Source organism: Mustela putorius, unplaced genomic scaffold (genome assembly GCF_011764305.1).
Source record: "Mustela putorius furo isolate JIRA1106 unplaced genomic scaffold, ASM1176430v1.1 tig00003898_pilon_pilon_pilon, whole genome shotgun sequence".
NCBI lineage: Eukaryota > Metazoa > Chordata > Mammalia > Carnivora > Mustelidae > Mustela > Mustela putorius.
Window position 1 is genome coordinate 11,138,881 of NW_025422047.1, and position 13,341 is coordinate 11,152,221.

General features: G+C 45.7%; 1 protein-coding gene across 1 annotated transcript in view; it reads right to left on the bottom strand.

Moving 5' to 3' along the window:
* Window positions 1-72: 72 nt before the first annotated feature.
* The window catches only part of SPG11 (SPG11 vesicle trafficking associated, spatacsin), an 84,818-nt gene continuing 71,549 nt past the window's right edge, over window positions 73-13,341 (bottom strand). Inside the window, exons 31-40 of the mRNA XM_004751286.3 lie at window positions 7,845-7,984; window positions 6,764-6,962; window positions 6,210-6,347; window positions 5,187-5,320; window positions 4,463-4,570; window positions 2,824-2,992; window positions 2,296-2,384; window positions 1,974-2,129; window positions 1,135-1,286; window positions 73-697 (exon numbers count right to left, since the gene is read on the bottom strand). Coding sequence (XP_004751343.1) covers window positions 517-697; window positions 1,135-1,286; window positions 1,974-2,129; window positions 2,296-2,384; window positions 2,824-2,992; window positions 4,463-4,570; window positions 5,187-5,320; window positions 6,210-6,347; window positions 6,764-6,962; window positions 7,845-7,984 — 1,466 coding nt within the window. The 3' untranslated portion in view covers window positions 73-516. The remainder of the gene's footprint in view (window positions 698-1,134; window positions 1,287-1,973; window positions 2,130-2,295; window positions 2,385-2,823; window positions 2,993-4,462; window positions 4,571-5,186; window positions 5,321-6,209; window positions 6,348-6,763; window positions 6,963-7,844; window positions 7,985-13,341) is intronic.

The window sequence follows — 13,341 nt, forward strand, 5'->3', positions numbered from 1 at the left end:
ATTACAGCAAATAAAGATTATTTTAAGGCAGACAAGGGCTAAGATTTCCTTGGCAGTAATAATGACATACAGTGAATTTAAAATCTATTTTATTATAGAGATCAGTTTCTAACAAATGAAAATGTATCATCTGTTCCTTAACTCTGTAAATAATATTAAATTCCTTTGAAACTGGAATCTGCAGGCACAGGTATTCTTTAATCAATACTGTATCTCTAAATAGAAGCCAGACTTCAGGAAGATGGAGCTTTTGATCTTAATACCAGTATCTATGTAAGTGGTATAGATGAACAATCACTTTTAAATAATTTCCTTGTGAAAATTCTCTCATTCTTTACCCACTGTTCACAAAGGACTGGTTATGGTCAGTCCTGGGGTTTTACAACTTGAAAACAAATATCCCCAATGCATTATCCTACTCTGATCACAAACATCTGTCAGTACCTCATCTCAGTACCAGAAAATAGGCGCCTAGGACATCTCCACAATAACCACCCTCCTGTCATCTGAATCCACCTAACCTGCTAGCATGTCCTTCAGACAGCAGCCAGTCTGAGGGTCCTTCAGCAGCACATTTACAATGTCAAAAAATTTGTGTTCGTATGCGAGCTTGTAATATAGGTAGACATCTTCACAGTATGTGAGTAACTTCTTCAGGTTTTTCACAGCTGTGTCAGCCAGTTGATGTTGTTTGTATCTAGACGAACATAACATATGGGTTACAATCCTGCATTTGGAGTGAGGCCTGTCACTGACACAGCTATTTAGAGAGGATCCTGGAATTTGAGAAATTATTTAAGACTAGTATTAGGGGGTACTAGATAAACACTGAAATTAAAAATGTTACTTTCATGCTCGCCTTATTTGGAGTAAGTGCGGTACTCCCAAGGGGGCCCCTGAGGTTTAGGGTTGTCGGTACCTCAGGCAGGCTGAGTAGCTATCCTCCCATTTTAAATACAGAGCACTGTGAGGACACCGTTATCCATCTGTCTGCATAACTTTGTTAAATGATCTCTTGCTTCTGGGGATTCTTGACATCTGCCATCTCAGGCAGAGGTATCTATAGGCATGTTCTATTTAGCCATAAAATTCTTACCTATGCCTTACTCAAAGCAGAGGCATTTTAATACTTACTTTTTGGAAATCTCTTCAAATATACTAGATCTTAATAGCCTTTGCTGCTTAAATTCTTCCAGGTAATTAAAATCTCCTTTAAGAATCACTCGTTGGTAGAGGATTTCTGCCCAATCGGGAACAAAGTCATAGGCCTCGGCCACAATAGAAGCCTTAAAAGGATAGAGGGGAAGATACTGTTAAGGCCCTATTTGATGTAAAACTGAAGGCAAGCTGTTCTAGAACACAGTACTGTTAAACGCAATGAGTGTGGGCATCACCAATTATGCTGATAGGGTCTATGTATTAGCCTTGGGGAAAAGTTTGATGTTCGACATTTCTCTGCCCTTAAACCCCGTCTTGTAGTGTTTTTAATCTTCTCAATGCATTAATAAAAACTGCTGAGAAACAGTATTTTCCCCCCTAACGCAACTGTGTAAGGAACAGGGGAAGGGCTGATTTCCTGGTAACCATTTCTCATTCACGGGCTAAATGCCAGCCTCCCAAAAGCCCTGACTCCTGCTACCCCAGGTGCACCATTCTAGAAGCAGTAGGGCTGGGAGATGTTCAGCATGCCAGCAGGTCTGCTCCAACCCCAGCTGTGTGAGCAGCAAGGCTGTCTCCCTGTCCCTGGCCTCGTAGAGCAGGAAAAAAGACCGCAGCGCCTCACCATCCTCCAACCTCTGCCCAAACAATGTACTAATTAACACTGCCATGGAATCAGACAGTTCAAGTTAAAAGCTTAGAACTGCCCTGGTTCTGTCACTAGCCTTGACGCCTCAGGCAAGTCACTCAACCTATGGGCCCCAGGAGAGGGACAGCAGGAGCGGATGCTGGCTAGGTTTCCCTTCCTTGCTTACCTGGTAGAACCGAGGTAGAGCCATGAGACAGTCCATCAGCCGGTGGCGGCCCAGGTTGATGAGCATCGTGTTCTGGCCCGTGTTCAGAAAGTGAATCTGCAGTGTTATCAACTTGGTGAGCCGGTGACAGTGCAGGGCCTGTCGCACACAGGAGTCCTGAGGAACAAAGGTAGAGTAGGCATAGATAGACGGTTGCCATCTCCCCTGCGATTCTTCCAGCAACTGAACTAACCCCTTCTGACCCCAGTAGACCCCTTTACTTGGAAAAGCCCAGGGACAAAATCGTATCCTAAGGCCGCACTGGAATAGGACCTGCTGTTACCTTGGCGTAACTCTCCGCCGCGTCCAGCATCAGGGTCAGGGCTTTCAGCAGCAGCAGCTTCAGGTGCTGCCCATCCTTGAGGCTGTCCTCTGCAGTAGAGAAGGAAACCCACCAGGTGTGTGACTCCCAAGGCCGCTCCCATCCCAGTCAGTGATGTGGGCTGGACTGGAAACGTCCCCGCCCCCGCTCGCACTGGGAGGCAGGTACGACTTGCTCCGGTAAAGGCTACCGGGCTGAGGTGTACACACACTAGTAGGCCTCCTCCAGTTCTCAGAAGTATCAAGGAAGGCTTGCATGGCCTCAGCAGACACACTGCTTCCTGACTGATGACACCCCAGCTGCACAGACTGCAGATGGGGCTGATGCCTTCCACATCCCCTTCTGCCTCCCGCCTGCTCCACGAGTGGCTATGAGCAGCCACAGTGGAGAGTGGTTTCCTGGTCTCCTGCCCCTCCTCAGCCCTTAGAACCTGGGCTGGTGGGTGGCGGGTGGCACTGGCCCGGGAGCATTGCTATGACACGTGCTCACCCCAGGGCTGGGACTCGATCAATTTCAGCTGGATGCAGGCAGCCGCCTCATGGTTCTCCCCAATCTCCCGACACATGCTGAAGCACAGAGCGATCATGTTGTGCTTCTCACTGTCCCCAGGGCGGCAACGTTTGATGTAGTCCAGGAGGGCCGTCTTCAGGGTGCCACTCTGCCCAGGAAAAAAACAGGGAGTACCGGGGTCAACCAGTGACTGCAAGGCAGGCATGACCAGCTGAGTCCCTTGGTTCAGAAAGTTCCTTAGAAACTCTCCCCAAAAGAAGATAACCGAAACTAAACACAAGCTGATGCTGCCCGGAGTATAAGAAAACAGGCGCATCCTCTCTGCTGGTGAGAATGTGAATGGTAAAACTGTTGGAAGGGAGGACCTAAAAGATATGCACATGCGCATTACTCCAGCAAGCCACATCGAGGAATCGACCCCTTAAGGAATAAGCAGAAAGAAGTGCTGAGATGCACGTAACAAAGATATTTAATAGCAGACAATCAGAAATCATCCAGATGTCCAAAACCAGGGCTAGGAGAATACCATGTAGCCATTAAAACCAGTGTTGATTTGGAAGATACTCATGACATGCTTATTAAGTGAGAAAAGCCAGCTCTTTCATATCTACACAGCATTAGTAAAGTTTTGCTGAAACTATCTAAATATGTATGTATCTGTGTTTGTGGTACCTGTGCAGAGAAAGGGCCTAAACCAAATTGTTAGCAGTGGCTGTCTCCAGATGGTTGATAGATAACAGAGGGCTTTTTTCTGTGGCGTGCTATTTTCCAAGTGTCTTTACACTGAATATGCATTACTTTTGTAATCAGAAAAAAAGTTACTAAAAGAATATTTACATTCAGAAATGAAAATACCTCAAAAACAATCCTGAAAACCCTCTGGGGTATCCTGAAAGTGTGCCTAGGTCCAGGACTCGCTCCTCTCCTGACAGTGGGACTGGGTTGTCCTGAAACTAGCCCAGTACTGGGGAGACTTTTTCTACTTCATCTCTTTAGTCCTTCTGGACTTGAGCCCACATTCCCGGAAGCCAAAAATGTGCCTCGGTTTTTAAGTCTTCAGAGGTACAGTAGGCTGAAGCAATGAATCAGCCAAATAAATGACTTGGAAACAGAAGCTCTGTGACACACCAGATGTCACAGAGCATGCTACCGACAGACAGCCTGAAGGCCTGGCATGTCCACCCTCGGCTTCCAAGCCGCCTCTGGGGTCATCACCACAAATCGCTCTGCAGCCTTCCAGGGCCAGGCCTCAGCATTCACTTCCTAAGGCTTTCTCATGGTTCCCCCCGAAACTCTCCACTTCTGAGCTGCTTAATCCACTTCCACTGACCTCACTGAAGTGGTTCTTGCCCCGCCAGAGCCGGCGTTCAGAAAGGTGACCGAGGCTGAGGTGGCAGTGCACAAACTCGTTTTGTCTGTTACTTAATGTCTGTCGGCATAATCGCTACCTGGCCTGAAGCTAAACTGAAGCTACAGGTTGCAGTGCGTGTCCTAGGGAGTTCATTCCCTCCCTCTAGATGGAGGGCTCCACCCTGGTTAGGATTATTCCTGACAAGTCTGAGACTCTTAAATGTCAATAGTATACACCATCCCGGAGCTCAAAGTACTGTACACCTACCGGATCCAACTTCTTCCTCATCAGTACTTCGAAGTAGTGCTTTTTATGCAGCAGGTCAAATATGTAGGTCATCTCGTTGTACCTTCCGATGCCAGTGAGGAGGCGCACCTGGGAAGGGCAAGGGCCGCCTGTGTCAGCAGCAGCTGGAACTCTCTCAACCAGCCCACTATTCCCCTCCAGTGTGGCTGCTTCCAGATGCCAAGCTCCAGGGGAGCAGAAGGGCTCATGCCAGGCCGCTGTTCTTCACTCCCTCCTCCCTTCCTGTGGACCCAACAGGGCCCCCTCTGGAGGATTCAGAAAGGCTGGTCACTGGGACACAAGGGGCCACTGCCGCCTTTGCTTTGTGTACATGTGACTGTAAGAGCTGACATGCCACCAGGGGCATGAGTCCTCAGCTCACTTCAGACAATGCAAATCTTGTTTTGGGGTGAAATACAGCTGACTCAGCCCTCTAGAAAAACTAACTGCCCTGGCAAGGGGGTGGGCCAGCCCTGGAACATGGCAGGGATCCTTCTGAGGGCTGCTCCTCTGGAACAGTCTCTGACTGTGACAGCAGTCCTAACCTGGAGCAGAGGGCTGAGCCGCCCAGCCAGCCCCCAGTGCGGGAGTCATATCCAGATGGGCACCTGCCCTAAGACCTCACCAGCTCTGGACTGGCTGCCAGCCTATCCATTCTCTCAAAACTTTCCTCAGAAAGGAGGGCAGGGGGTCAGGGGCTTCATACCATCAGCCCGTACTCCTCACTGGGGGCCAAGTGTTTGTCTGTGAGCAGCCGGGCAGCTTGCAGGACCCGGATGATGCCCTCCATGTGGCACGTGAGCGTGAAGCAGTGATGGGCCAGGATCAGCAGCTCCGCAGCTGGGGACATGAGGCGGTGGTTAAGACAAGGCTATGAACCTGGGCAGGAGGGGGAAGGAGCCTATATGGACAGCCCATTGGGAGCAGGCCCCCCACTGGTCCTCTGAGATCCTTGACCTCACCAGCTTTGGAGTAAAATTTGACTATATAAAACTTTAAAAATGGGTATACCCTTGAATCAGGAATTAATCTTAGGGAAATAATCATGGATGGGCATATATACTTGCCCATAAGGATGTCTGTCCCAGTGTCTGAAACAGCAGAAAACTGGAAGCCAACTAAAGGTCCGGAATTAGGGTATAAAATTTTTAATTCTATGAGAAATACCATGTAACCAGTAAGAAAGATATATAGAAGAATACTATCATGGAAAGCATGTTCATAAGGTAATTATAAACAGTCTACACATGCCATTTTTGAAAAACAGAAGCCTACAGACTCGCACAGAAGATCAGAGGGACACATACTACTGACTCCCTAGAACGAACTACAGACTTGTGGAAAGCCAGCAGGCTTCGAGGTCACCGTCTGGGTCCCTCTGCCACGTAACAGCTACAAGTTCCTCAATCTCTCTAAGCTTCAGTTTCCTTCTAAAATGGGGATGGTGATCTCTGCTGTGTGGGGTGATGGAAGAGGAAGAGGAAGCTAACTGCCAAATGTTACCAGGTTGCCCTCTTGTGCACTTTCACAGTTGGGGCTGCTTTTCCATGTATGTTTTTCTACATTTTCTTCAGTGAACTGCTGGCTCTCCACTAAGAACTTACACACCCCAGTGGGGATCCAGAGCAGGAACAAGGATCCAAACAGTGTTTTGGAAAGGCTAACGCCAGAAGACTTCTTGGAGACCTCCCTGGGCCTCCAACATAGAAGAAAACAGCCAAGAACTTACTGCAAGACAGTTCCCCGTGGGGAACGGAGGAAATCTTGTCCAACAGCTTCATGCCTATCAACGTGCGATCTTGACACAGAGTGGTCAGCTGAAGAAACGTCTGGCTTTCCTCTGCTGGAGCGAACATCTGCTTCTGTCCTGTACGTAGAGAAAGACGGGGAAAAACATGCGGCTTTAACCTTGCAAGCTGAGAGCAAGGTCAGAGTCCCTGGCTAAGAGGCCCACTCTGCCCAGGCCTGGGCACTGGAAGGGGACATCAAAGGAGCCCCCAGGACAGCTCCCTGCTCTGCTGAGTCACATTCCTTGGCCTGGTGTCCCCTCAAAGGTCAGCAGTAGCTCACCAGCTCAGAGAAGGGCAAGGCTGCTCTAAGGGTTAATCCTAAAACAATCCACGAAAAGCAACAACATAAATGCCACGTGTTCTCCCGGCAAGTGCAACCTGGCAACGTCAGAGGGCAGTGTGTGGGAGGCGTAAGGGCGGAGCACCCACGTCCTTACTGCTGGGACTTGAGAATGTGCTCTCAGGGGCTGGGGAGGCCTGTCTGGTGGGGTACCTGTTCCCTCTGACGGGGTCAGTAGCTCTCGGGTCACCTCTTCAGCCACAAGTTCAGCCACGGTATCTGGCTCGAGGCCCTGGGTGCTGATGAAAGCCTGGGCGCGCCTGCATCGGTCCGGCTGCCGAGAGGCCAAGATAGCCCGGAGCATGGTCTCACCATCCTGAGTGGCCACGTCTGTGTAGGAACAGCCCAACTCCTGAGAGGAAGGCAAAGTTGGTCAAAGCTCCTGTTAGGAGCCAGGAAAAAGCTAGCAAAAGACAGCCCTTTCTGAAACCCCACATGGGCTAACTCTATGGTTTGCTGAGCTTAGAGATCTTGCACCCCAAGCAGAAACCTCAGAAGCAGCCAACACCATTTTCTAGCCCTTTCTTTGACTTCACCAATGAGCTGGAGCCAAGTCTTGAAGGCTTGTCTTCAGAAGCCATCAGGTGACTTACATCTTGTTGAACACTGAGCTTTCTAAATGTTATGACATGCAAGAAAGTTGGATAAAAAGGCAAGAGGCCACCTTCTACTCTTCCCACAGCAGTAGCAAAACCCTCCATCTCCAGAGAAGCCCTTCCAAAGAAGGGCTTTAGTGCTTGGCATTGTGTCCCTTGTGCTCTTCTACTTCTGAGAGTGTATTGTTTTTGCCCCTTAATCAGTACAAAGTCACAGACAATTCTCAGCTGCTTGGGTTCCTGTTTTTATAGTCCTCACATTCCATTTTGTTGTATTTTTCCAACTCATTTCGGCTTCTCCCCTGTGGAAATCCCCCAACAATCCTGAAACCAACCAAGATCGCACGGCCAGAAGGGACCTTTAGGGTTAGGTCATGTACAGATGGAGAACCAGGAGCCCAGAGGTGTGGAATGCCTTGCCCTCGCTCTGGCTGGATGGGCCACAGCCAGGACTCAAAAGGCCCGGCTGGCCTGGCATCTGCCCCGTATTCCCAGGGATGCGTTTACAGGGGCCAACATCCCCATGAGTCATCTGCTCCCTTATCATGATTATCATGTGAAAGGCCAAGTTGGCAGCATCCAAAATCTACCTCCAACTTCCTGCTCCCCTCCTCCCGCCCCACCACCGGAGCACGTACCTTGGCAAGTTCATACAGACAGAGGACCTGCCGGCAGTAGTTCTTCCCATGGAGGCATTTGCTTGTCAGAGTTTCCAGATTTGTCACCACTTCATCACTGGGGGGCAGCATCACAAACGACTGACTATCCAAACTCGAAGCTGGAAGCAGATACAGGTCTGAGAAGGGGCTTAAAGCTGCCAAGTGGAGGTCTCCTCCTAACGCCCATGATACCACCTCTCCGCTCACAGCTTCTTTCATTGCATCCCTGTGACCCTCCCTGGGTCTGGGACCACTTCTGACTGGACCCATATCCCATTTGAGCTTATTTCATCGCCATCTTTGAGGGGATCCCAGCCTGGGAGCCTCACAGGCTACTAGACTCCAAGCCACCTAATGAAAACACTAGATCATCACCAAAGATGTCTGCTAAACTCTCTTCCACACACCCTCCCCCTTTTCTCTAATATCACATAAGTCACCAGGTCTAGCTGACTGTGTCTCCAAAACATGTCCCCGGTCACAGGCTCCCTTACGGTCTTCATGACCCTGAGTGTGAGAGGCTGCTACCGGGTCCTGCTGCCGGCTGCGCCTCCCCACATCAATCTCCCACAGATCCAGGAGAGTCTTTCCAAAATGCCCATCACAAAAACCAAGGCTCATCTGGATAGAAGCCTGAAAGGCATGATAAAAAAACTAAAATCCATTCCAGATTTTTGAAAAGAAACAAAAAGAGCTTTTAGCTGAAAATAGAAGAAAATGGTCTGAATTTGAGAAAGTGTTCCTATTAGGGGAAAAAGTATTAAAGAGTATTTAGGTCACACTGTTCCTTGTAACAAAAACACAATTGAAAAATTTAAGTATCGGGCGCCTGGGTGGCTCAGTGGGTTAAGCCGCTGCCTTCGGCTCAGGTCATGATCTCAGGGTCCTGGGATCGAGACCCCGCATCGGGCTCTCTGCTCAGCAGGGAGCCTGCTTCCTCCTCTCTCTCTGCCTGCCTTTCTGCCTACTTGTGATCTCTCTGTCAAATAAATAAATAAAATCTTAAAAAAAAAATTTAAGTATGTACCAATAAAGTACTGTTAAATAATAAAAGTTTAAGTAAAATTTTAATTTAAGTGTATATCAATATACAGCATTAAATAGTATATCCATACAGAATACTCTGCAGCCATTAAAAAGAATGAGGTCAATACATGTACACTGACAGGAAAAAAATGTAGAACTTAAGTTTCTTAAGTTAAACTTAAGTTAATGATATAACTTAAGTTTTGTAAAAAAAAATAAATGGGGTGTATGTGTGCACATAACATGTGTAAACCCACACAGAGAAAACAACACATCCCAAGTGAGTAAAAGACATTATTCTGGGGAACTTGGTGGGGGTGGTAGATGGCTACTGGGAGAATGATTTTCACTTTGTACTTTATGCACTTCCTTACTGTGATCTGTGACACTAAGCATGGAATACTTTTGCATTTAAGATATTACACATTTTAAAATATGCTTTAAAGACCAAAAAGTAAGTAAGTAACAACTAAGACCGGGTAATTCCCTGCTTAAAGTCCTTCACTGGGGTTCCAGATGGAGGGCCAGTAGAGGCAGTTCACTGCACCCGGTCTCACCAACCGAACTCAGTGTAAATTCCAGCACACAGCAGGATGCATGAAATGACGCAAATGATCATCTTTTCCCCTCTAGTAACCTCTAGCCTGAATGCAATGCTGCCTGAAACCCAAAACTAAGCGCTAACTCTGGCAGAGAGAGAGCACGCACTCCACAATCACAGTCAGGGAACAGGAGAGGGAGCTCCTACGGGCTTTCTCCTCTCCGCTCCCCAGCAGCCCCGGGGCTATGGTGGGAGGGGTTGCAGCAGCAGCTGCTAAGATCCCAAACTCAGAGCCTAATCTTATTTTTAGATTCGGCTGCTCTGGGCCCCAGACGATGCAGTGAACCCGTGTTTCCTTTCGCATTATCCTCCTGTCTGCTGGCCCAGGATACAAGTGTGGTCAGGGGCGTGCTAACAGAACGAGGGAGCTAGAACTCCAGCTTTGGGCCATAAGATGACAAAGGGAAGCCTCAGGGAGCAAGGAAATACCTGGGAGAGAGATTCAGAAAGCCACACAATAAAGCTGTTTATCAATTCCAGGGCTCACACCTGGGCTTTGCATCTGGAGATCTGCTCCCTGTCAGTGTAGCAAGACCCTGAGAGCTGAATTCACAGACCACCACCCAGGCTGAGGACTGACCCCAGGATGCCGCATATACACGCCACAGATCTGAACAGCACCACAAAGAGGCTGGAAGCCCAACTGATAGAACCACAGGCAAAAGAAAGTGGGTTGGAACTTGCAGCCCAAACCTAACCAGGTCAACTATCTGCTGAAAAATTTTTGAAAGATTAAAAATTTTAAAAATCACCATTCCCCGTAAGATTTAAACAAGCACCCAGAATCTCCTAACATACTTTCCAAAATTACTCAACATACAAAAATCCTGCAGTAAAACCTCAATTCATAGGAGAAAAGACAATCAACAGATGACACCTAGTACTAAAATGACATAGATGGGAATGCCTGGGTGGCTGTCATTGGGCCTCTGCCTTCAGATGGGTCATGATTGGGCTTCCCGCTGAGCAGGAAGCCTGCTTCTCACTCACCCACTCCCCCTGCCTGTGTTTCTTTCTTACTGTCTCTCTCCCTATCAAGTAAATAAATAAAACCTTAAAAAATAAATAAAATGACATAAACGTTGAAGTTACCTGATAGTTTAAAGCAGCTATTATACAAAGTGTTACAACAATTATAAATGTTCTTGAGACAGACTGAAAAACAAAAAGTCTCAAAGAAACAGAAGGTATAAAGAAGAAAATGGAAATTTTGGAAGTGAAAAATAACTGAAATTTTAAAATCACAGAAATAAACTCAACAGCAGCATGCAAATACCAGAGGAAAGAGTTACTGAAACTGAAGATGGACAAACAGAAATTATCCAATCTGGGGGAAAAAAAATTCCAATCTCAACAAGAAAGAGAAAAAAAAATTGGAAAAAAAAAAAAAACCAGAGTAAAGTCTAAAGGACTTGTAAGACAGCAGAAATAAGAGTTCTGTGATTTGCATCACTGACGTCCCAGAAGGGAAAGACTACGAGTATAGTGCTGAAAAAGTCTTTGAAAACATAATGTCTGAAAACTACTTAAATTTGATGAAACATATAAACGCAATCATTCAAGAATGTTCAGTGAACCCCAAACAGGATAAACTCAAAGAAATACATATCCCTCATGTAAAATCAAACTGCTGAAGATTAAACATAGAAAAAAATCTTGAAAGCAACCAGAGAAAAATGCATTATCTATAGGGGGATAATTCAAATGACTGCAGATTATTCATCAGATACCATGGAGATCAAAAGTTGTACAACATTTTTAAGCACTGAAAAAAAATTATGAATTTTCTATATCCAGCAAAAGTCATCCTCCAGGAATGAAGGTGAAATAGACATTCTCAGATGAAGCTAAACAATGAAGAAAAACTAAGAGAATGTGTTACCAGCAGACAACTAGAATCACTAAAGGAATCACTAAAGGAGAATCACTAAAGGAAGTCCTTCAGACAGAGGGAAGAGAAACTAGAAGGAAACTTGGAACAACAGGAATGAAGGAAAAGCAAAATAAATTGTAAATTTCTGAGTAAATATAATTATTCTCCTCTTGAGTTTTTAGGTTGAAAGTAAAAATTCTAGCACTGTTTTATGGGGATTTCAATGTTATGTAGATGTAATATAATAAGACAAGTAGGGGCGCCTGGGTGGCTCAGTTGGCTAAGCGATGGGGACTCTAAGTTTCAGCTCAGGTCATGATCTCAGGGTCCCTCTCAGATTCTCCTAGCTTGGCTCAGACTCTGCTTGAGATTCTCTGCCCCTCCCTCCGCCCCCACCCCCCCATAGCTTGTACACAGGTGCATGTGCTCTCAAAATAAAAAGAAAAGAAAAGTAAGACATAAAGGTAAAGAAGTGACTTTATAGGTGGTAAGGTTTCTACATTCCAGCTGAGGTAGTAAAATACTGATTTTAAGTACACTGTAAAAAATGTTTAATGTAATCCACAAACCAACCAACGAAAAACCTATGCAAAGCTACATAGTCAAAATTAGAATAAATTAAAATGGAAGACTAAAAAATGTTCAAATAACCCAAAGGCAGGAAAAAATGTTTCTTCAAAAACCACAAGCTCTTCAAAGGTGAAAAAGATAACCTAATTAATTGTATAACTAAGAAAGAAATTAAATTTGTAGTTTAAAGTCTTCCAAAGTGGGGCACATGGGTGGCTCAGTGGGTTAGACTCTGCCTTTGGCTCAGGTCATAATCCCAGGGTCCTGGGATTGAGTCCCGCATCGGGCTCTCTGCTCAGCAGGGAGCCTGCTTTCCTTCCTCTCTCTCTGTCTGCCTCTCTGTCTACCTGTGATCTCTGTCAAATAAATAGATAAAATCTTAAAAAAAATTATTTATAAGAAATAAAAAAAGTCTTCCAAACCATAAATCTCCAGGTTCAGATGGTTTTACTAGTAAATTCTACTGACTACCTGAAGAGGAACTAACACCAATTCCATTACAATGTCTTCCAAAGGGAGAAAAAACAAAACAGAAGAGGAAGGTGTGCTTTCCAACTCATGAAACCAGCATTACCCAGATACATAAACCAGACAAAGCGTACCCCCCAAAAAAGTACAGGTCAATATTCCTCATGAATATAAATGTAAACATTTTCAAAGTAGAAAAGTGATTATAATAATGTATCTAAAAGTTGTAATGCACTATGACTAAGTGGGATTTATCTTGGGAAGGAAAAGCTCGTTTAATATTTTAAGATTAATGTAATCTACCTAATGTAATCAATAGTCTAAAGAAAAAACCTGATATAATCATATCAATAGATGCAGAAAAAAATGACAAAATTCAATATTGATTCATGATAAAAAGACTCTCACAAACTAGTGATAGAAGGGAACTTCCTCAACATGACAAAGATTATCTTCAAAAAACCTATAGCTGGGGCTCCTGGGTGGCTCAGTGGGTTGGGGCCTCTGACTTCGGCTTGGGTCATGATCCCAGGGTTCTGGGATCGAGCCCCGTGTCGGGCTTTCTGCTTGGCAGGGAGCCTGCTTCCCCTTCTCCTCTCTCTCTCTGCCTGCGTCTCCACCTAGTTGTGATTTCTGTCAAATAAATAAATAAAATCTTTAAAAAAAAACCACAAAATCTATAGCTAATATCATACTTAACTATGAAAGACTGAATGCTTTCAAAGACAGTCTCTTTAACAAATGGTGCTGGGAAAACTGGACAGCTACATGGGTAAGAATGAAACTGGATCCTTTCTTACACCACACACACACACACACACACACAAAATTCACAATGGATTAGAGATCTAAATGTGAGATCTGAAACCATAAAATTCTTAGAAGAAAACATAGGCAGCAATCTCTCTGATAGCTGTAGAAATATTTTTCTACATGTC